Source organism: Strix uralensis, chromosome 3 (genome assembly GCF_047716275.1).
Source record: "Strix uralensis isolate ZFMK-TIS-50842 chromosome 3, bStrUra1, whole genome shotgun sequence".
Lineage (NCBI taxonomy): Eukaryota > Metazoa > Chordata > Aves > Strigiformes > Strigidae > Strix > Strix uralensis.
The window spans coordinates 66,391,437-66,416,717 of NC_133974.1; the positions used below are offsets into that span (position 1 = coordinate 66,391,437).

A 25,281-nucleotide genomic window follows, 5' to 3' on the forward strand; every position below is an offset into this window, starting at 1 on the left:
TGAAAATAGGAATTCACATATTTTTAGCAAACATTCCCAGATTTTTAACACTGAAGCTTGCCAGAAGATGCAGTGAATTGCTGCTTAAGGTCTGTTGTATCAGAAATAGCGCTGGACTAGGCAGTACTCTGAAATTATGTATCTGCTTACCAAAGCTGATCGTAAACACTATGTTCATAACAGAACAGAAAGCACTCGTCCCGTTTTTAAAGCATCTCTGATTCATAATAACTTCATTGCTAGACTTAAATGGTCAAATTTCTGTGCAATGGCATGTTAGACTCACCTCCTCAGGAAAATTCACTGGAATTCATTCTTTTTAATGGACATGGGAGGAGGGAAAGGTGGGATGTGAAAGCAGCAGTTGCAGTGTTTCCACAAACATGCATTAGAGGGGAAAAAGCATGAACTTTCAAATGGGAGTTGAAATGAGAATCCAGGAGAAAAATGGCCTATAAATACCCTATAGACAAATAATATGGCTCAGTAAACCAGAACGTCTCTGATGCCTTGTTGACATATTGTCCCCCAGCCTACTTCAGCCGCTGAGACACAACAAAAGGGTTTCACTATCTCAGCACGTTCACGGTATTTGAGAGGTCCCAGATGACAAGTAAGTATATGCTGTGTATCTTGCAGCACACTCTGCCTAAATACCCTGTTTATTCTTAATCTTTTTATATTCCAGGGGTTTATACTAATTGTTTGAAAAAAGATGGAAATTCTAGGAGGAAAATTCAATCCATACAATTTTACCTTTCAGCAAAGGAACTTAAAACTCGTAGTCATGTCATTCACCTCATTGTCCACTGCAATCACTTCTAAAATTGTAGTTTCTCAGAAAAACAAAATTGACGGAGGAAAAAAAAAAAAATCAGTGTAGTGGACAGCAGCCATACCAATTCAGCTGTCTATTACTATTTGCCACCATCCTATTTCTCCTCCAGACTTCTACTAGGTTTGATGGCTTCAAGTGCCCTTTTACCCAATGCAAAGGGATCAAGAAAAACAATAACAGGGAAAAAAAAAGGCAAGCCCCAAACCTTTAAACTCCTCTTTCTTGGTCAATCGAGAATGTCACTTTATGTGCCTGCTTCAACCCAACGGGATTTCACTGTATTATGTACCACTGCCACATAAATTTACATGAATTTACACTTGAGTTAGTCATATCTTGCTCTATTTGGTGTCCTCAAGACCAAGGTCCCCAGTCTAGTTCTCCCAATTTTCGTAGAATATTCCCTTTTATTACTTCTACACACAGATCTTCAGTTGCACTAGCCAACTTTCCTATCCTACTAAATCCTTCACTGTCTCAGTAAGGAAGGGATTATTTTTTTTTGTCAGCAGAAATTACTAACCATCAAGCAAGTTATCATCTTAACCAGCACTGCAGAAATGTTCCTTTCTTCTTCCTCTACTCTGTTGCAATGGGATTAAAAACATAAGAAGAGCTGTACTGCATCAGTCCAGAGCTCTAAAAGCCTACCTAGTATCTGCCTTACGATAATGGCCAATCAATGATATACAGGTGAAATTAAATCAGAGGATGCATACAGTGAATACCTTCCCCTGAATATTCTCTCAACGCTGGATGGAGTACTCTCCCCTCAAGAATTTACCCAGTTGCTTTCTGAACCCATATGAACTTTCAGTATTCACAATTCCTGCAGCTGTTGCACTGTGTATGCGGTGAGTGAAGACTTACCCCCTTTGGTTTATTCAAAGAATTTCTATACTCACTTCCTTATGCTTTAGCATTTTATACTTTGAACTGCTGTTTCAACTCAGTAAATTGAGCAGTATTTTCAAAAAAACATGAAGTGGATATAAAATACATGTGCTGCTTACAAGAGCACCCCCATGCAACTGCAGCAGAGGGACAGGGAGGCCAGCTGAGGACACCACCACCTAGAAGTATCTCCAGTTCTGCTAGAGCCCATGCCTAAGGGCTCTCAGGCATTCCCACCTCCAAACTGGAGTGCCCAACTGCTTTAGCCCCTCTTAACACCAAAGTTTTGGATTAGACCTCTTCAAGTCTCTCAAGCCAATACAGTTAATGCATTTGGTTTCACTTAAGATACTAAACACTCTCTTGCAGATACTGAAGAGATAACTAACGGTTTGGCTGAGTACAGTGGCAAAAATATACTTTTTTTCCCCATGGATGAGCAAAATAAATGTTTTTGCACCCAAAGCTTAACTGTATGGAGGCAAAGTTCATAAGCCAAATAACAGGACCTGGGGAAAAATACCCTAAGTTTTTGGCATACAAACATTTTCATAGATGGAATAAAGACATGATATACTGCATGCCTGGGAGCAAGTACTCTCCATAGGTCACATTCATCATTTAAGAAAAACACATTACTCCAAATTAGTAAGGGTTTTCCTTGACTAATTAAAAACCTATGAGGCAGCCATTTAAATAAAAGACAGGGTTCACTGGGGGAAGGGTTTCAAAGGAGGCAAATGTTAATAGACAAAAAAGAATCAAAAAATTTCAGTGAACCAAGTAAACAGAGGATACTGGAATGTGGGCAAGGAGCAATGAGGAAAAATAAAGGAAACAAAGATGGCATGGCATTATTCTGTTGAGCAGTTGATTTTTTTTTAATTATTTTTTAAAACAGAAAACAGAAGCAGGTAACAACTGAAGGCTAAGAACAGAATAAGACTGCATATATGCTAAATGCTACAAGTAACATCAAGCTGCAGACACGGCAGCTGGATGGTCCCACTTGTGGGCAAAGTACCTTTTTGCTCCAGGGAATCAAGTTACAGCAGGCGCTAATGCAAGACCGAGAGATGCAGTCTAACAGACTAGACTGTTGAGCAAGACAAAAAGAAACAAACAGAATGAGTGATAAAAAGGGAAAGAAAAAAGAATGAGAAAAAAGCCACACAAGAGACAAATACGTTTAACGTACAGAATGCATACATTTTCAGAACTTCAAGGGAAAACAGAGTTTGAAAGTGACATCTCAATCCATCTTTTGACACTCGGGAAACAGAGCGATACTGAAGGACAGAAATAGCTCCCAAGTCACATCACCAACAGTGGTATGTAAGAGATGAAAAAGAAGGATACTGGTCACAGTAGTGAGATATAAAGTCCACATAAACCAGTTTAATCTCAAATTCAATTAGGATCAGCAGAAATACACTGTAGTGGAGCTTGGTGTGTGCCCCATTAATATAACTTTTAAGAATCAACCTAAGAGTAAAAGGGCAGTTCCAAGAACTTCACTTTATATCACAAAACATGAGAATGTTTGTGGATCAAAGTGTCCTCTTGCATCACCTAGCCATGGTTTCATACCGTCTCCAGTGTAGACAGGACAGGCAGAATATCTGGCTTCATTTTTTTTAAAAAGCAGACTAAAGAGAGTAGGGAAAGATGGTTTCCTTTGTGAAATCACCACGCAGCAAAACATTCTTTATTCTGCACGTTGGCAATTATGACAACTTAGAAGTAAATTTCCAACTAGTAAACAGCTATTCATCCACCCTTCATTATTCTGCTGTTCTCGAATTTCAACTATTAGGTACTGCATGTACAGAATTTAAATGTTGGCTTTTTTGCTTTGAATAGACAACAAAGCTATAAAGCTTTCATCTAGTGGAGAGGAGTTCACATTTTGAATCACGGGATTTTGGTGACCCCAGTTCCACACTGTTACTGAAGAACACTTCTGACAGCTGAAATACAATTCGCTCAAGGCATAAGACTTATTAGAATTACTTGGCACTTTACCAGTGGGATTTATAATTCAAGTTCAGAGATCTGTTGTGGTAAGCGCACATTTTAAAAAAGAGCAAAATTTTAGGCCATTACAAAAAAAGCCAATTAAACAAAGATACTGGTCAAAGGACCCCACAAAACACTGAGTTATATAATATGAAGGGAGAATCACACTGCAGTTAACAAGGCATTAACGTCTTTCTGAGCTGCAAATAAGAGCGGCAGGGTTAAGGTTAAGGTTCTGAGATAATCAGTAACATCCAAGACTATCACTTTGGCAACTATCTTTCTCCACAGCTCTGAATCATCCTTTCAGCTAAAAATATTGAAAGGAAACTATTCCAATTTGAAATGGAAGTGTTATCCTATCCTTGAAGCATACTTAGTTGCACTGATTTTTTTTCAGAATGCACAGAAATTGTTAGTGACACATTATGTTAACACTCCAAAAAACCCTTAACCAAGATAAGGATGACAGATCATAGTCTCTAAGAGGCCTCACCCATGCTTATATGCTCTCATTCAAACTGTTAAAGAAAAGTGTATTTATATTTTTTAAATGTTACATTAGTTTTACATGTGCAGATGGTCATATGCTGCACATCACTGGCTAAGACCAGCTGATACATATATATGCAGTACATTAATAACAACAATGCGTTAATACCTTCCTCGGTGGAAATCATAATTTCACTGATTTCAGCAAGGTTTTACAAATTACTGTTATAATACATTCCACAGTATGAATGTGCTTTACATTCTCTGCTCACTGCCAGTACATACCACACACAGCTAAACAAGATGCTCTAACATTCCCTGCCAATACACAGATATAATGCAGTCACCACCTGGATGAGAGACTGTACATATTCCACACACCTTTTATTATGTGATTAAAAACCATGGAGGATAGAACTGAAAACACTGTACCCTTTAAAGTGAGTTCTCAGGATCTGCACGCTTCGTACAGACAGTTATTTGGTCCACGCTACAGAAGCACATACGGTTTAGTGACAATTCAAAGAAATTAAACTGCGTTGCAACCAAGGATATCCTCCCACGCTCTGAGCAACAGTAGTTTGTGGCAAAGTATTCTAAATTATCTATCTTGAAAATCCCAGGAGCTCCAGCATTTCAGCTTTCGACAGCCGGGCTCCAGTGCATCTTGCTGTCCACCCCAGCAGCAACATCCTAGCCTGCAACACCAAAGTTAGCTTCTCTTTCACAGGCACAACAGGGTAAGGTAAGGACAGGGCAGCAAAATTTCTTTTCTTCTTTAGAACATTAATGCAACTTACTAGATCTGTAACTGAAATGTATATAAATTGGTGTATATAACAACGTCCTCACAACATTCTTAGGACCTGTGCTCAGCTGTCCATTCTCTGGATTCTAAGATAAACATACCTGGAGTTGAGATGTGGGCATATAAAGATGAAAAGGATGAAGCAAACTGAAAGAGAGCTGATAAACCCAAGGTAGTGGGCAATCTTTCATTCTTCTGGATGGCTTTTCGCGAACAGTTGTGATGCATTAGGACAAAGCTTCTACCTAGTGAAACCGCATAAACCCCCAGTGCCTACTGTCTCTGTTGCACTATACACTGATGACTGGTTAACAGCTACTCCTGCTACTTGAATGTAAACACTTAACAGATTCAAAACAGCTATCCTTGCTGGGGTCTTCGCTCCAGAACATTAACAAACTCCTCTGGCTTTCACACCCTGAATGTGCCAGTGGGAACTTTATATAAATGCAGGGGTAGAACTAGTATTTTTAAGAGACTATGGAAGTCAGATTACCTAATATCACTGTAATTCAAAGGAATAAGCATCTTCATGACCTTCAGAAAATCCTACCTTATTTGAACAATGTTATGGCAGGCAATTGAACTGCACCAGGCATGTATTCTTTCCAGCACTTTGCCCCCCACCATTACCTTTTGTTCAATTTCTTCATAATCATCCTGGTAACTTCCACAGATTGCACTGGAGGACGAGGAGAAGGTGGGACCCTGAGAGTAATACTGTGAGCTCCGGTAGCCATCCCGCCGCAGCTTGTCACACTCTGCCGAAACACACAGAAAGAGGAGATTAATTCATGACAAGAGCCATTACTGTTTACACTTGGTGTACAAAAGCACAGAGTATTATTCTGAAAATGTTTACCATGCATTAGCATTGTCTGTCCCAAGTAACAGAACCCAAAGATCATTTCTCATATTTGCATCTATACTTCCCCGTACCTCACATATATCATATACATAAGCCCACACATAATGTATATACACATGGCTTTTATTTAACCCAGGAGATGGCAAAAGCTTTGGAAAGAAGGGGGAAATTTATTTATTTATTTATTTATTTGAGGCCTGGCTCAGTGTCTTGACAGATGGCAGCATCTTGCAGGATGGGAGATGGAAGCATGTGAGTAACACCGGGGGTCTCATTTGCCAGGCCGGTAGACATCCATTATGTGCCTTACACTTGAAATGATGATGTTGCTCACTACTCAAGCACCATCTGCTAAATAACTTTGGCACTGACCACTTGTCTTGTCTTCCTGCCCATGGAAGAGACCATTTATTGTGATTTTGGAGAGAGGAATGCAAATCACAGGGATCTCAAAATTGCATGTCACTGCAGAGCACGTGTGGTTTAATACTGAAGTTTTCAAAGTTGAGAAAGAATTCAGATTCCCACTCAAAACAGCCTAAATCCCAGTCAGCATCTCATCCCCCTCACCCAGGTTTTCCACAATCATCTTCCCGCCTCCTAATTGATATTCAGTGTGACTGTGCTAAAGAATAACAGACGCCAGCGCATAAGGAAAAATTAAATGTTCAAGATGCGGCAACCAAACTCATCAGCCCAGTCAGACTGTTAGCTTTATGTTTCCAGAGACTGAATCTGTTGAAAAATGAGGAAAGCAAAAAGAAAATTAAGTATTTGGTACATTTCTGTGTATGAAATTGAAATTTCTGCACAATACATGGGCATTATCATAACACAAAGTGCTTTCATCATCACTTGCTGGACAAAGACTTTCTGTGACTGTATCATCTGTCTCCCTATCTTGATCTTTTGAATACCCCTTAAAGTGGAAAACATGCCATGTTTATATCGAGGGCAAGGTTTCAGAGAGTCTTTTGCTTGGCAAATGATTAAGTGGAGTTACAATCTGTAATATCAGCATACACTTCTTCCGTTATACTCAGGTGCTTCTGAGACTGAGGTCTGGAGGACTCTGTGCTGACAAGTTAACTGACCTAGAGCAACCACAGCTCCACGAGGATTTAATCAGTGCAGACTCCCCTGTACCTGCACATGCACATCAAGAAGGCAAGCTTACAGTTTGACAACTAGCCATTTCCATCAGAGCCAGACGTACGCCCTGGCCTATCACATGTTTCCATATGTGGTCAAAAAGGGCAGTATGGCACGAACCTGTCACTTTTCTCACGATTCAAGGACCAAGGGCAGTGGTGGTGGGTTTTGAGATCCAGATCAATTGCTACATCTCAGGAACAGAGGGTTGGTAACCCTGTTTTGCACGTGTGAGCATGCTGACACTGCATGCATCTGGCAAACAGCTGCTGTACTTCAGGAGGGGGGTGAAAAATGACTGCCAGCAACCGCAGTAAAACACATTCCTCCACCGCCCTTCCAAATTTGGCACTGGATCCAGCCAGATCCAGCACATAACGCTCACAAATGTGAGCACCCTGATGGGCTGTTTGTCGGTTTGAGCTGCAAATCAACAGGGATAAGCGGGCCACAGCAGAACAAAACAGCCCAAAGAGTTGCGTCAACTTGTAGCACGGGTTAACACATTAAGTTGTCAACTTAAACACTGCAAGTTTTACCTTCAGATCAGTTGCTAGTAAGAATGCATTTGTTTTTCCTCCCATTCTTGGGATAAGGCCCAGGGTCCTGGCTGGCCACTCCTGGGGCTCTCCAACATCAGGCATCGTGGCACATCCCAAGGGCAACAGGCTCTTCTGGAGCGCAATAGATGCATGCGCTGATATTAATTGCTTGACCTTATTTATTCTCCTAACTGAGGAGATGAAGATGATAAATAGTCTACTTCATGAAGCCTGGAAGAGCTCAAAAAACTTGAAGTCAACACTGAAGGTCTCAAGTGCACTGCAAGTTCAAGTGGTCTGACTATAAAAAACTGGTGGTTTTATCAAGCTCACAACCTCCATTTGTCCACAACATGAGATCCAAGTAGCATCTGAAGCTATTGCAGCAATGTTGCTGAAGAAACCAAGAGAATTGCTGCAAACTGCCAGGTGAGCCACACCAATAAAAAGGTGGTTTGTCCCCAAGAACAGCTTTTCTATTCACGCACTCTCGCTGTACATTTTGCAGCACTGCAGGAAATACACACCGTGGATGGCACCCAAGGCCAACAAACCTCAGCAGAGGTTTTAGGTAGGTATCTTTTACTTCACATTGCAATGGCCTGCAAGCACAACACAAGGTCAATCATTGAATCTAACTGAGGGTACTGTCACTGCCAGACCAAGGGTGGCAACTTCTGTTTAAAAACTGTTCTAGATGGAGGCATTCCCCCACCATCTCATCACTATTATTAAAGGTACACATGGTATTCTGTAAGCAATCGGGTTTGTATTTTTCAGGTAAAAGGTCTTTATTTATGTAAAAAATACTGATGAAGAAGCTAGAAATACTCTAGGAAAGACTCCAGACATGTTCCCTTTTTCCCAGAGGAGCAATACCTTGTCCTATTCCCACAGCTCCAAACAGAGAGGAGCACTATACATTAAGTGAAAAAGTGCTTAGAGTTATACATGTTATTTCAGAGATGTCTGTACTGAAGCTTACTAGGTAAAAGGATACAGCCAGGTCCAGTTATTAAAAACCTTCCGTTTTAAGAATGTTGCAATACATTAGTGCTAGCTGAGCCAGGAACATACACACTCTTGGTTCAACCCAGCAGCAGGGCTACCATTACCTACATTATCCAATATACAAAACCATGCACAGCCACAGAACTGCCAGGGCAACCTGCCGGAGATTGCATCAGGCAGGACACAAACACCCGTTCCTGATGATGAGACTGGCAGTTCAAATCTGCAGCACATGCTGCAGTCAAGCAGTCATAATCTTGCACGTACCTGATCTGAAGTGTGCAGTAACATTATTGTGCCCCAGATGAACCAGTTTTGTTTACACAAACACTGACCATTTACCCAGGAGGACCAGAAAAGAGCCTCTGCCTTGGCAATTGCAATCAGTGGCTGCACTGGCTAGTGCCACAGCACGAAGGCTGGAACTACCTCCCGTTCATCGCCTGACTGCTTCTGGGGCTGAGTGTGCAGAGGTGCTGCTGCCTATGATCTTCTGCTGTCCTCAAGTGCTTTTCTGGCCAGGTAAAACCATAGATTAGTCCTTGTCCTTCTCCTTCTATGCTAGTGATACACTAAATTTCAAGATCACCTCTGTATTAGAAACACTGCTTAAAAATGACTGTAGTCAGATTACATTATAATATAATTTACTCCACTTATGCGGTACAAGTTAAATCCTTCTTGGAGAAGGAAATTTTGCCTGAAGTTGAGTTTTGCTGTTCACAGGGTGGTATTACTTCAGCATGAAGAAATTGTGTGGAAAATGTGGTCAAAAGCCTTTTAAAGGTCCCCTCATCATTTACACAGTTACAAGAACAGGGTAGATACGAAGTTCAGGAGATGCATGACAGAGGAAATGCGTTAAAGCTGTCAGTGCCTGATAACATTATGTCCGAGTCACTGCCATATACCCAACCACTCATATGTCTGCTCAGGATTGCACTACCATAGGGTTTGCTAAATCCTGGCATCAGACAGAAGCGTGCTGGGGATGTGCTTCTCACTGCCAGCAGGTGAGTGAGTGCATCATCGTCCTCTGCTCTCTTCCCTTACGCTAAATAAGCAGGGGAATGGGCAGGTACCAGCAGCACCAGGCTGAGAGCGAGGGCTCAACCACGCAGAGTGTGATTCTGCACCAGAATTTTGAGCCACAGGCACTGAATTAAGTGCTGCTGTGAGTAACTCAACGTCTCCATGTAAAACCTTATGGCCTCTCTGACAGGCAGTCAGGCTAAGTGTATGAAAATACCTCCAAGGCCTCACAGCCCAGGTCTCTCTCTCCATTTCATGCAACGAACTCGCATGTAATTGCATCTAACCCTGAGCTTGTAACACAAAGCAGCAAGTCCTGCACATAGAGGCAATTTACTGCTTCTCCAACAACTTGAAACCGTATTCTTACATAATAATTTGAGACACAAATCACCGGAGTGAACAGAAGGCACAGCACTGACACCTCAGTAATTCGTCTGACATGGTATTACTGTGGAAAACCAGGATTAACATTTACCTTGTCTGCTTAGCCAGACCTACACACCGTACTGTTCCACGATGGAAGGCAGGCTGGGTTTGGTGGGAGGGGGGACTGGATGTTGGCTCTTTTCCTCTCCTTTAACCGACTTGGGTAACATTTTGTACCTGCCAAGCTTCCTACCATTAAAACTAGTTGCAGTATCTTGGAAGTTTGCATGAAGGAAAATGCATTGGCCTGCCAGCAGCAGAAAATGTCAGAGAAGGATGGATTCATGGTCATTTTCAGGAGTTTTCCACATTTTTTTTTTTATTGTAAATGAACTGTTCAAGACTAGGTATCATTTTTCATGAGCTTCTTCATAAAACTGTTCTTTTGCCTGTCGGGCCCAGGGTGCCCCATATTGACGTGGCTGCAGGGAGAAAGGCTCCAGGTGCTCATTTTCAGGGCTGGACCCCATCTGAGCCTGGGACACCTCCCCAGGATGCAGCTCCAGCAGCAGTGCAGAGCCACAGCTTTCTGCCACCACCCTGGACCAGTCCTCCACGCCTCAGGCCTGACAATGCAGCCATCACTCACTAAATCTCACTAAATTAGCCCTAATGAGATTATTGGTGTAAGTAAACACTACTCACATGACTCTTGCAGGATCAGGCCTTAAGCTCTGTAGCTGTCTACATCCACACACTCAGACACACTCTCACAAGTATGTATGAAAGTTTAATACAAAAAGATCCACTTTTCTGTGTTTCTAAGTATTTATTAGTAACCAGTAAAGACACTAGTTAAAGAATTAAACTACCACGATATCACAAGCATAAACTTAGAAACTTGGTATCAAGGTTACTCAGACATTTAAATAACTCCAACTTGCTTGGCATAACTAGCCATCTCACTGGGTGGGTCAAGCAGTGAAAGACAGAAAGATAATGTGCCAGAAACACCTGAATTTGCCTTGTATCCAAGAACAGCACCTGGAACTCAAGAACAACTGCTAGAAGCCAAAGAGAAAAATGCCAGTCACATGAGGGGCAGCAGCTTCCTGGAGGAGCAGACGCACTGCCCGCCCTGCAGAGCTGCCCAAAGCTGCCAAACGGAAACTCCCTGGTGCAGAGGGAGAAAGGGGAAAGACACACACACACTTTGCTTGCCTTTGCACCATCCCCTGTTGTCTCCTTGACAGCAAGAAGGGACAAGCGACGAGCTGACAGCTGCATCTGCATGCTTGAAAAATTATCTCAGCTAATGTCAGGGTGACTTCTTGGCAGAGCCTTTCATGTTGTAACTTGTATTTTGTAGAGTGGGATTTTTTCTTTCTTGTTTTTTTGTCTTTGTATTAGAGAGAGGCTATTAACTGCAAAAGTCAGCTAAACTGTCAACTACAGAAATAAATCTGCTGACTAGTATATTAAAACACATTTATCCATTCACCGCACATATCACTGAAAACCACTCTACTCCCTCAGCTCAGGGATCTTCTCCTTGGTTTTTTTTTAAGTCTTCAAACATTGTAGCCAACCCCTTCTGTAAAAACCCACAAACCATGTTCCTCCCTAAGTCACAACTACAAACGCTGTCTTACAAGTAGCTTTTAGCTTTTCAAAATTTCACCTAAAACCAGACAGATTGTAGTACAATATACATTTGTCTTGTAAAAGCAAACTTTTAAAAATGATGGATTACTTTACAGGTCACGCTGCACTTTAACAATCACAATATGTACTATAGCACTGCTTTCTGTTTTAGAAGAACCTTCTGTTCAAAGCTGAAAAATAACTGCATATCATTTTAATTTACTTCATGTATATTTTGAATTTGGTTTTCCAGTTGAGCTGAGACAACTAAGACCTCATGGGTTGGTGACAGACAGGTGTGGGTGTCAGAAGACCTGGATTCCCCATCCGGCATTGCTGTATCTGAGCACATCACTTTGGGTTACATCCAGTCAAGAACTTAAATTACAAACACACCACCATCTAAATTTCATGTATTTGCCTCCTAAATTCAGAGTCCAAGCAGGTATCTACACTGCCTGCAGCACATGAGTATACAGTGAGGCACCGCAGGATAAAGACAAGAAGGAATCTTCATCTTTGAAGATTTATTTCAAGATTCTTTATCTTTAAAGATAAAGAAGGAAGAACCTGAGGGTGCCTTAACTCTTGTCCTCGCCACACCAGTAACGACCGATGCTGGGTGCAATGCTGCAGGCATCCCTTCTCAGGAGGGGCAGGAGAACGTAACAGGGATTTCAACATCTTGTGAGGATGATCCAACAATTGCTTAAAATAAAGTGCTGAAAGTTAAAAGTATTTTTCATGTAGATACAAATTTAAATTCTTTAAGGATGAAGTGAGCGCAGGCTAGATCTCCAGCGTTCTAACATTGTGCTCTGAACACCAGGCAAAAAGGTTGCCACCTGAAATGTAAGTCAGAGCTATGCTTTGTTTGGGATCAGGCACACTGGTGCATACCGAGACATGCTCTGAGCACACCTACCAAACTGGGGCCTCTTCAAAGGGCGCAGCTGCCTCCCTGCCTGCTTGCAGTGCTGCAGTAAGATGTGGGTAAGACTAGGGTAACATTGGACTATGCAGTTAACCAGGGAATTTCAGGAAAGTAACTTTTCAAGATAAAGAGTTTGTTCAGAATGGTTATACCTCGGATCATAATTAAAACAGACGCCCTAGTTCAAAGGTCTCTTTGGTTAGTGAAGCTAACTATAATTACTGCCTTTCGCTCTGTGCCTCTTTATGAGTCCCTCATTTGTAAACTGTGGATAAGAATGCACAGCGCTCTGTGTGGATGAAACAGGCTGTATAAAAGCAGAGCTGTACAAAGGCAATCTTGTTTTTGACAAATATCTCATGCTAAATATGACTTTAAAAAAAGCAGCTCAACTTAATTCCAGTGCAGCATCTATTTTTGTCCATGGTCTAAATACAAGGCAGACAGCTTGCCTCTACCACTTTATATTCCTCCCAAAAATTCATTCAGCTTGGATCAAATCCCATTTCCCTTAAATATATAAATCCCCATATAATCTGTAGAACTTGAGTATCACAGAGAGTACTTATATATCAAAGCTTTAAAATATGTTGTAAAGCCACAGCAATGATGCACTTGTGTAACAACTGAACTGTAACCAATGCTGACTGCAAAGCAAGTTCATGAACTTCAGCTGTGATATATCCAGTGCGCTGTTTTGTTCAGACTCCCAGTTTAATGGGTCAAGAATTTCAACAGATGTAGTACTGTGGCAGCCCAGCTGAAAAAACTTCTGCTCAACAGTGCAACTGAGATGCTTTAGCTATTATCAGCCTTTGCCAATCCAGCTACCTTCCCTATTATTCCCCTTTCTTCCCCCAAAATGCAGTTTTATATTGCTATTTCAAGGTCTTTTTTTTTTTATCAGTACATAAAAGCATAAGACAAAAAAGCATAAGACAAGTCTGGAGACAGTGAACACGGTGCCCGACACACTTCTTCAACAAGCAAGTGCCATATTGAAGTGGCAAGTTTTTAACCCACCGGCAAACCTTAACTGTTTCCTGCAAGGCCTTCTTATTTGATGAGTAACAGGAAAGGTCTATCAGACTTTTTTCAGACTGTTATGTGTGTTCCCTCTCTTGAATAAGCAGCCAAACCCAGCCACACAGGCAGCTTTGAAAGACACATGGTGCGTGGAGTTTCCCAGAAACAAAGATGTCTTGGACTCCATGGGATGAAGGCAAGCCTGACAGAGGGCTCTTGGACTCTGTGATGGAGAAGTCTATTGAATGGATACTTCAAAGAAGTCTTACTGAAAGCAACCAAATGTATTTATGTTAGGTCTATTCCCTCCAATGCACAAATGCTTGTGCTCTAATTGGGAAGGGTGTCCTGATGTGGTAACTAGACCCCCAGCCAGGCTGGGAAGCCCACCCTTGCAAACCGGCTCCTCCAAGCTGCTTCAGGGCTCAGCTTCATAGATGCTTGCAGTAGTGCAAGGATGGGGCATGAAAGTGCAACATTAAAGTAAAGCAAGTATGCAGCTAGATTTATTTTCAAGGGTCCAAATCAGATGCAAGTCTTTAAGAGGGATCCAAACTAAAAGGAACTCTGCAATGTGAAAATATCTTTAACGGGGTTAAATCAATGCAAACATGTTGATCATTCCTTTCTTTCTTTTCTTGAAGCTTTTAAAAAACAAATACATTTAATCCCAGTCTTAATTCCTCAGGTAATCTGCATGATTTAGCCAAACAGAAAACCTTTCTAATGGCATCAAAATGTAACAGCCATTACAAATTATATTTGTTAACAAGCTGTCACTAGGGAGTGCTCAAAATAATTATCACTGTTTGTCTTGAGTTAATTTAAATTTCTGCAAGTGTGGTATACGACTACATTTAGTGGTGACAAGATGTCTTAAATTTAACAGTTTATTTGCTTCCTTTTGCATGTTTGATGCTGGCATTAAAATCATTCTCCCTGCTTTTTCTCTAGCATTTTTATGGATTTTGTTGTTTCTCAGACAACCTAACACAGCTAATATAAAAATATGAAGGGAGTTTTTATTGTTTTTTCTGTTAGGACACATAACGTTAAAGCTATCTAAAATGCTGCAAGCAAGCATGTATAACACCCCAGTCTAAGAGAAGTAGGAGGAATAAAAGCAAGAAAGGAAACAACTGATTAAGTCTGATACTCTCTGTGATGGGAATTGCTTTATCTAACACTGAAACAATTACACCACAGACAGTAACAGTTCAAATTTCTCTCCACTAAAGGCACAGATCTGAAATGGGGTGAGGTTCGATAATCTTTCAGCTAAACCTTCCTACTGACTCTGACTTGTATCATAAAACATTAAGAAAACACATTAATCTGGTTTAAGAAAAAAACAGTATCATTACTATTATTCATTGGAATCGCTTTCACTTATGTATATCATGCAATCAATCTACATACAACCACCCTGTATGTTTTTACAGTCAGCACTGCACTATATAACTAAATCTAAAAATAGGGAACCTAGATGCTTCCAAGTAACTCAATTTTTCAGCACAAGAGCAGCTTTCAAACACGTGCAGTGTAGACTCCCGGTCAAATTCTGCTTAGTTTCATTTGAATATTTGCTTTTTTAAATTCCTTATTAGAAAGAGCAGTTGGAGTATGGAATTTGGCCAAAGCCTTAAACAGATGTACTGTGAATTAATTCAGGAACAGTAAAAAGGACAGGATATATGGGCAGAACCTCTGGTACTAACCTGACTATTTAAACTAAAATAATGAGAAAGAAGTTGATTTCTCTTTTCTGATTTTACAGCTCTGAGGCCTTTCCAGAACATATGGTCTACCCCTAGCCTTTAATGGTCTTTTACTTCATTAAGGCTTTCGGTTGGTGGGGAGCTCACATCCTGACGTCTCTCTGAACCTGAACCAGACCTATTGTTAGTAAAGTGGTTCCCCCCTATTTTGCAGCTCTTTAATGAAACATAAGATTATTTTAAATCCATAATCTTCTCAGCAGGATTATCGACTAGTAGGGCTGACCCTAATATTGCTCATCTGAACAGTGATCTGGCAGATGCACTGAGAAAACAAAGGCTAAACACATACCTGTCTGGAGGGTCTTGCAGCAAGACATAATAGAGGCTTTATGAGTAACTACTTAAATCCGGTTTTATTTGACAATGCTAACCAGATGTCTTCTGGAAAACAAATCAAGTGTTTCAATCACTGCTGCTTAAATACATTCCTTGAATTTGGCCAACAAAGCTAAACAGAAGCTACAGTCAGCCAAATCCAGCTCTTCTGAAGATGAGATAATAAATGAATCATCGCAGACATTGGAACAACGAGCCCTATAGTATATACATAGCCTGAATCAACACAATTACCCTGGGGGGAAAAAGGCACAAAGTACAGGCAGTTGTGCAGGAAGTCTCCGCAGCCATAGTCTGAAAGTCAGACTGTTCCCACTATTCACAGCTACACCTTCCTCAGTACCTATCTGACACCTTGTTATCCACTGGAAAGGACAGCCAGGCCAGGCAGCCCCCAGCAGTGTGCAACAAGACATTGCCCGTCGTCTGCAACTGGAACTGCACAGAAAGTGTGTCCACAAGAAAGACCCTTCAGGAGCTGGCTATCTCCTGACAGCCTGGTATCATTTCAGACTGGCTGTGTTTGCCCTTTAACATTGACATTGTTCTTTCATCACTTCCCTTTATGCCTGTTGTCTCCCAGCTCATGGACAAGTGACAACACACAACAGTGGAGCCTGTCCTCCCCCACTTTTTTCTTTTTTTAAACCAAAAGTGCTCTATCTGCTAATTGTTGGAACTGGAAGGTAACTGCGCCTTGGAAATCTGGCTACATATGCCCTGCTCTGGCTCCCATCACAGGAACTGACTTAATATCCATGTTTGAGGGAGAATACAGGATAGCTCAAAAAATGCAGACACAAAGAGAGTTCAGGTGTGCGACAGGAACATTTATTTCCGTTTCTTCACTTCATCATAGCTTGCAAGATTATATGAGGCCAGTGCATTCCAGCTTACTTTAGGGTTTCCTTTTAGGACACTGGACCTACACCTGTGAACACACTGCTAATGCTGCAAACCTGTCCAGAAGATAGACAGGCACACTTATGATATGCTTCAAGAACTTAAGCAACACTACAACAGTGCTCTGTCTCCTCCCCATCTTCATGCTTCATACCCTATTGCTTGTCATTTTCAGATTATAGTACAGTTAGCAAAATCAGGATTAGTCTCAATTTACTTTTTTTACCAAACATTTGAGTCACTGTTATATACTACTGCTGTTGTATCTGTGCTCCCAGCTGAAGACCACTGTACTTTAGGGGCTTCTTCAGACAACAGTCTTTTAAACCCGACTATGGTACAGAGCAACAAGCCGGATCTGTCAATGCACTGTGTCAGGGACAGGGGCTGTTTTATGGTACTACCCTCGTGACTCTGCTTAAGCTGTAGGAAACACTGCAGTATGTGGCACTGCCCCTTTACCACAGATAATGGTCTCCCTTAAAAAAAAACGAACCAATGCCACTCTGAGAACAACCTTAAACTCACAGCTCTGCTACTGTCCAGACCAGACTCTCAGAGCTGGTCCAGACGCTCAGTGAACATTGGCAACATGAGACTAAACACGCCAAGCAGTCCTTCAGCCTTGGAGCAGAGCACACAGTGCAAGGGGACAGGATTGATTTGAGGACCTTGACCTCATGCAGAGCCTCGGCTCTTCCTTCCCATCTGTCTTCTCTGTCACCTATTTTCACAACTTCCTAGGAGGAAACAGTGACATGGAGCACAGGAGTCACTATCTGAACGCCTGTATGGTGGGAAACACCTTCCACAAGGTGACTATGAAAACATGAGGCCATGTAAGACAGGCTCTCTCAGGAAAGGCCTGTTAGAGTGGCTTGTCCCGAGGGTAAGGAAACAGGCGCCTTGGATGGCACATGTCACCCCATCTGCTCCAGCAGGCACTCCAAGTTCCTGGCTACTTTTCCAAAGAAAAGGACAGCCTGTTTTATCCAATGCAAACAAAACATTAAAAAAAATGCGATCTATCACCACAACCCAAGAACTGAATCATTTTCTAAATGTTTAGATCACATTGCAATGGTACCATGACTGTGAGGTGCAGCTGATTTTGCTCTTCTGCTCTAGCCATCAGATTAAGCCACTGAGAGCTTTTATTTAAAATGTAGTAATGTACCCTGGGTTAAACATATCAAGCCACTGATTTTAGTCAATGACAACTTTAGATTTTAATATAAGTTACATAAAGCCACTTCAGTTCTCAAGAACAGATAAACTGTGCATCACAAACTTTTCAGCTTCCAGGTCCTTCATTTTCTAATTCAGATTACTGGACAACACTGCTTTTTAAAACTTAAGGTGGCACCTGAGCACCTGCATCCCTAAAGAAGGATAAATAGCTTTACCTTAGCTATGAACAAATTTGAAAGCAAGATCTCACCATTTATACTTGAAAGTACCTTCATAAAGAAAAAGCACAGTATTTCCCCTTGATTTCAAAAGGGTAAAAGGCTAGTTCATAGGTACAAAAATCTAAAAGATCTCCCCATGCAACGTCTACTATCACATGCTGTATCCACTTCCACAGTGTAATATGCAGAGGACATTTTAATATATAATATACAAAGTAAAATAATAAACTGCACAAAAAAATAATGAAAAAAATCTCTTCCTCCTCCAAACACAACACTGCTTCTTGTAAAGGTATGCAGAGCATGCCGAGATCACCAGGCAAAGTACTTGATTTCTCTCAAGACAGGTTAGATATCATACATTTTAACAACTCTATCCCTAACTTTTTATTCTTAAACCACTTTTAAGAGTAAGCACCGATAATAGCTTTTCTGCTCTTTAAGTGGTGCTTAAAAGTTTATTCTAGACAACAGACAGCTTCCTATCTATTTCACTAGATTTTTTTAGCTAGACCCATGCTGTCAAAAATTTGCTGTTAAAATTGTACCAGAATAAATAGGTTTGACCTCGTGGTGTCTTTAAAGCTAGCCAGGATTTCATCTGGTTCATATTAGATGGGTGAAAACACCTTGATAGAACGGAATACCTTGCTTGAATTATTTTGAAAGGTTTTATACATTCAATAACTTTACAGGTGGTTTAAATGACTGTTGTGCTCTACAGGTTAATTACTATTTGTTACCTAAGTTTTATACTTACTTTTCCATTCACTGGGGCGAGCAATGAATGCAGTAACAAACTAATAGGCTGCAATCCAGTTGCTATGTACCAGCAACATCAGATATCATGATTCGAACAAGAGGAGGACTGGAAAACTTTCAAACGGGTGTGTTTTAATGGTCTGAACTACAGCTACTAGCTCAGCCCTCAGGACCACATCATCAGGTTTGAGGGGACCACCAGAGGTTATCTCTTCTTTCCCAACCTCCTCTGAAGGTAGGATTAAATTTACACAAACCATTTCTGAGTAGTGTTTCTCTCACCTATATCTTATAACCTTGAATGATTTCATAGCCCCAAAAATTTATTTCAGCACTTCAGTATCTTTCCTGCAAGGAAGTATTCCCTCTTACCAAACCTAAGTAGTTCTCCACTGCCGTGCACATCCCACGACTTCACCTCCAACTTACCACAAAGAAACAATTAATTTTGCTTTTTTCTACTCCTTTCCAGTTTGTACAGATGGTTTTTGGAGAATGGGAGGATTCATCCCACTGTTTCCTGCACAGAGTACAGCACACCTTGTCATCCAACATTGTTCATTCCCCACCACCCATGCAGCACGTTGGGTCACATGCAGCCATTCTACTGCACACGCTTCACCTCCACCAATGAATTTGAAACACAAAAAGATGTCAAAATGCAAGCTTCATCATGAGGTCAAGAAATGCAGAATTAAAGTTCCCATGATAGCCCAACGGTGCTTCTCATAAGACCACTTTTCTTCAAGGTCTTCTATGCTATAATCACATAGCACTGAATTTACTTCCTACCCACTAAGAAACTTTGGAAAACTCTGTCTTTTCTAAAGCAACAGGTGGAAAAGCAGTTTGGCTGTTGTCACAATTACATCACAACTTCAACAGCACTTTTACACTGAATGAAACTCAGCTCTGGCTACAGAACTTTTAACCCAATCCTCCAAATGTGATCAGAAGCATTGGCGTCTTCCTGATTTCACAGCGCTGCTTGAAGCAGCAGCAGAGTAAAACTGATAAAACTTTAGTCAGTGCCTCTCTTACTATGCAGAACCCCTACAGGCAAGAATGAAATTACTGAAAATGGTGTTAAATTCATGCTGTAGCTACTCAGCTACAGGCCACAGCAAGGAGTTATTTTAAAACTGCTCTTAGGGAATAAACATGGCCCAGGGAAAGTGCTTGAGGTAAAATAAACAAACAAATAAATAGTAGAGTTTTGTTGACTATGTCAGCAGCTTGAGGTCTGGTGAAGGCATCACAGTTCCTTCTCTCTCTCTCAGTTATTACCCTGAAAGCACAAAACTGAAATCCAGTTCATCACCAAGGAGTCCTACATCATGCGCACAAGCCAGTTTATTTAACACATATAGCTAATTGGTAAGTTGTAGTAGTCTGAATAGATTTTGTTTTATAAAGACCAGCAGCTCCAGAGAAAAATCCCAGCAGACAGAAATAACTTCAGGTGTATAAGCTGCAGGAAGCAGTATATATTACTTAGTTTCACACAAATATATTAGATAGAAATGTATTGAAAAAGAATATGAAACTGCAGTACTTTTCTGATAAAACAGAAGAAAATCAGAGCAGCATTTTAGCCTATGGAGTTTTCTTTGATAACAGTCCCAGAGAACAGAAAAACAGAAGAATGAGTAAGGTTTACAAAAAGCTAACCACAAGCAGTATACTTTTTAATCTAAAGCAGGCAACTATTTTTCTTTTGTAAAGAACTGGTAAGTGTGTCTGCAAGGGAACAGTAAACATTTCAAGGCTAAAGGGCTGCACAAATGCATTAATCCAATAATAAGTGTAGAGGACACACAGGCTATCTGCTGAGCCATGCGCAAGCTAATAACACTGGCTGTCAAGACTCCCCTATTAAATGATAACAAAAGGCACCTAGTAAGAGATTGTGAAAATCAAATAACTGGAGAAATGACAAGAGAAATAAAATACAGCAGCCAAACACTTCTCTATTCAGACATACAAAATAATGTTTTCTGCAGCTTTAAAAAGCAGAAATGTCGTGTTAAACAAAACAAAAATTACAATGTTCTTTTAAATCAGGTTAACTCTGCAAAGTATCAAGTACCTGCAGTTCCTGCTGAAACAAAAAGGGACTTGAAACAAGTTGGCTCTTTGCAGGGTAACCCCCTTTGTTAAATAGCCAATGTAAAGAAAAATCTAGGTTAACCGTTTCCAGAACACAGACATTCAACTGTAACTTTAAACTTTACTTCTGGCCCGGGGACAGATGTTCTGCAGTCCTCCCTGTTGGCTGCCTGCCTCTGTCCTCATGGCTGCACTAACACAACACAATGCCTCCCATGCCAGACTGTACGGGTACAGCCCCAGTGAAGGTACTAAGGGTAGAAATTGGTCCTTAAAAATACACTGCACCCTTCTGCAAGAAAACACTTTCACTACTGGAAGAGTCCTTGTGAGTGTCCTCTTCCCCATTTCCCTTCTCTGCCCTCCACGCCTTTTCCGACCTCTCACAAGTAGCCACATCCCTGGAAATGACACTGTACAACAATGAAAGAAATCACCAAATGAAACATCTTTGATGTGCTTCTTACACTAAAGTATAAATGGAGTTAACTCAGAACTTACTGAAACTGAAGATACTGTTTTGGAAACACTGCAAAGACTAAATGGAAATGGCCAAAAGACACAAGATTTTCCCCTTTCTCATTCTAGAGTGCTCTGCCAGGTAACACGTTTTCTTGTCTCTTGATAGCAAAAGCATATTTGCCCTATACCTACATTTGAGTGGGTAAATCCCACTAACATTCCTGATGTGCTGCAGGCAGAAAAACAAATAAACTTCTTCCAAAGCCTGCCATTTGGATACATTTGCAAAGACTCTGGCAAAAACTGCTGTCCCTTTAGGACACATCTGTGCCAGCAGTAGCATCTTACCTCTCAGTACTGACTTGAGGTTCAGCTTGGCTTGTCGGTGCAGGTCCTCCACACAAGGTGGTCTTGAGGAGGGCAGGAAGACATTTTCCTGCTGGTGCCACGGAGCAGTGTAGTGCACAGTCCATCTACTCTCTTCATCTAGGTTGGAAACAGCTGCAGAGAGAGACAAGAATAAGAAAATTAAATGCTACAGTAGACAACTATACCATGAAACCCCACATGTAAGTTTGTCACGCACCATCTTAAAACAAAAAAGATTGTTTGCCACTGTAGTCCCATCAAAACACTCTCTAGAACTTCACTTCCATGACAGTTAAAAACCCTCCTCTCATTTCTAGTCTAAATATATGTTATGTAGGAAACACCTTTCCCTCTTCCCGTGTTTATTTACTCTGTATTACAGAGTAAATACAATTCCCCTGCTGTATTTATTCTGAACTTGCAACTCTGTGTTCCCGCTTCTAGCTTCCAGTCTTCACAAACGAGATCAGTTTCCCGGTCCCCTGATCCTGCCAGGCACTGTGTGTTGCAGGATAGCTTCCTCTTGCTCAAAGGTGACCCTGGGAACATGACAGTCGCTATGAGAGATTACGACAGGTTCATTTGTATGGGGAAATAACCTTCTCTGACCTCACGCTTGCTCAAACCAGGAACAAAGATTCCAGTGAAGCCAATAAATTAGCTACTTTCCATCGCTGTGAGTGGAAAGCAGATCTGGACAACAGCAACTCCCTGGGCAAACACTGCTCAGAGCACAACAACACTGAAGAGGGATTGCTCTGGCCACCTCTTCTCAGCCAATACACACATGAAAATAAAATACAGACCTTGCTCAAGTTCAAAGTTCCCTACAGACAGTCTAGCAATGAATCAGCCAAAGCACATATTGCTAAGATTTGTTTATCATTTATGCTTCCCGAGAGACAGCCATTACCTTTTGTTTAAAGTTTATCATCAATAAAAACTTCTACAGTTGAATGGCCTTATCCCTCCACCCTGTAATAACAGGAAAAGGGCAGTTGGGGTCATATTTTATGATTCCCCAGGCACCCTTTGGCCTTCAGCCAGCGTGCTGCACATCTTTGCTTTTAGCTCTCCAAAGCAGACAGAGCCATTACAGCTGTGCTGGCTCCCAAACACCTGCCTTTGCTGCCAGCTCTGCATCTTCCCTTCGCTTGCCTTGCTGCCTGGGCACTGGTCGCTGCTGTAGCATCACTTCATGAAGTTTGTCTAATGCCTCTGTGGTAGTAGAGGGGTGTGTAAACTGAGAAGCAAAACGAAGGCAACAGCCTCCTGTCATCTGAAAAATGACTCTCCCTAACACCACTGTGCATCTGCCAGGATTATTCAGACAGAAATCATCGGCACTCGTTAAAAGAAAATAAGCTACGCTTTTTGCTTCAAAATCTATCTACAGCCTAATGCTCAATGCCTGTTTTGTCCTGAAAGACCTTGAGGTGGGGAGGGAGGTTCGTAACTGCCTTTCCTCCCTTTTTTAGATTAGTATCAGACCTCGAAAAAGGTTTTTGAAGACTTTTGATTGGTCTCTTCATCTCTGAGGTGGCTTGGTCCTGTGTCCCCTCCCCTCTTGCAGACATATTGGCTGCAATGGGGCAGGTACACATTCAGTCTGTGCCTGCTTTTCCCGTCCTTGCTAACTAAGAATCAAACCTAAATCACAACAAACTGACAATTCACCACCTACCTGGATACAACACCAATCATCCCAATATTACAGAAAAACTGATAGGTATAGCCATATCCTGCCCGAAAAGCGCCCCTTGCCATCCCCAGGCTGAGCAGGCAGGCGGGGAGGGGAGTAAGGCTGGGGGAGGAAGAGGAGGGAAATCCCAGCCGCCAAGCCCACCGTCCAGCTGCAGTCCCACCATACCAAAATTAAAGTTTACTGCTCATCAGAGCGATGGGCATCAAAACTAGTCGACACAAGGGCTGTGCGTATTTGCCGACTACTCTCTCTAGTGCAACCTGTCTACCCTCCCGAATTAAATGAAGAATCGCGATTTTAAAAGCCAGTCTGAAACTAGAGCATCTTTATAAAACACAGCTCGGCTCAGAGCGAGCTTTCTGTCGGTACCTCAGAGATAGAAGCCCAGAGCTACACATGCACTCAGCAGCTGCCCAAGCGGAGACAGATGACTGACAGACGCCAGGAGGATGCCTCAGCACACGACAGGATACCTGCACACGACGGCAGGTGACACCTATGCACGATGGCGAGTGACACCTGTGCATGATGCCAGGTGACACCTGCGCACGACAGCAGGTGTCACAGACAGGCTCAGCCTTGTCACCCAGCTGCTCGTTTCACACTGAGAAGTTTGGCTCCTTCGAAACCACCACGACAAAGGACTTCAAAAGCAACAGTATCCCAAAGCAGAAGTCCTAAAGCACCTCATAAGGCTGCCTCCGCACAGTACAAAATACTCGACGAAGAAGAGCGTGAGATAAAAAGAGGCTTCAGGAAAGCAGGAGCAAAGCCGAAGAGAACTGCACTTTCCTGCAGGACTCGGCTGCCTCCCGAAAGGACAGCCAGCACGCACAACTACTTACTCTTTCTCTTGAAAAGTTTCATGAGAGATTTAAGCTTTGTGTTGATGAAAACCACCATTTTCAAGGTGTTGAACTGTGATCCTGGAGTTTAAATCCCATAGAAAGGAGCTGCAGAAAGGCGACTGTTTTCCAGATCGAGCCTGTTCAAACTCTGCACACCAAATTTCTCTTCTCCAGGCTTCTCCCCTCTGCCTTTCTTTCCTGAAATCACAACTTTAATTCTGTCTAGATCTTCCCGATGCACAAAACCACTTACAATTCTTTAGCCTGAATTTCTCCTCCTCGCATTTAACCTTGTGGGCTGAAAACAGCCAGTTTCAACGTATGAAACAGGAGGAAAAAAAGAAAAAAAAAAGTTAATTGGTATTCAAGTTTGCGCAGCAATAAAACTGGGGTTTTCTTGCTACCCATGCATTCACTCAGCCGTTCTTCTCAGCCTTTCCTCCGCTCTCCAAGTTTGGCTACTCCAGAAAGTCCTGGTTTGCAGGTGATCTCCCTCCTCCCCATCGCGCTGGCCGGCTCTGCCGGCGGAGCACAGGGAGATGCCGGCACCTTCCTCCCTCCCTCGCTCCCTCCCCCGGTCCCTCCCCGCCCTCCGCACCCCCGGTGCCCGCCCGCCCCGCCGCGGCCCTCCCCAGCCGCCGCCCTGCAGCCTCCTTCCAGTTGCAAATGTAAGTTGTATTTTCGTGCAAATCAGGATGCCAGGCTTTCCCACCGCTCCCCCCACCCCCTTTTTTTTTTTTCCCCCCTCTCGCTCCCACTTTATTAAGGACCCAAGAGCTGCGTTTTAGCCGGCTGCAAGCTGCGGTCTCCCTGCAACTCCGGATCCACTGCTCCCCCCGCAGCACTGCCATTGCCTGGGACATCAGCCCACTAATTTTACATATTGAATTCCATTCAGTAACACTCCTAATTTATTCTTATTAGCGTCATCTCAGACCAGATACATGGAAAACAAAATCGAGTTA

General features: G+C 42.0%; 1 protein-coding gene across 12 annotated transcripts in view; it reads right to left on the reverse strand.

Moving 5' to 3' along the window:
* NHSL1 (NHS like 1) overlaps positions 1-25,281 on the reverse strand; it is a 185,448-nt gene that overhangs the window by 31,324 nt on the left and 128,843 nt on the right. For 7 of the 12 annotated variants that reach the window (XM_074862648.1, XM_074862652.1, XM_074862650.1 and 4 more), the window contains exons 2-4: positions 21,743-21,895; positions 5,685-5,812; positions 2,757-2,828 (exon numbers count right to left, since the gene is read on the reverse strand). In XM_074862648.1, coding sequence (XP_074718749.1) covers positions 2,757-2,828; positions 5,685-5,812; positions 21,743-21,895 — 353 coding nt within the window. Of the gene's footprint in view, positions 1-2,756; positions 2,829-5,684; positions 5,813-21,742; positions 21,896-21,980; positions 22,031-24,313; positions 24,818-25,281 lie in introns of those variants that run through there. The other 5 variants (XM_074862649.1, XM_074862656.1, XM_074862655.1 and 2 more) reach the window with 4 other exon arrangements.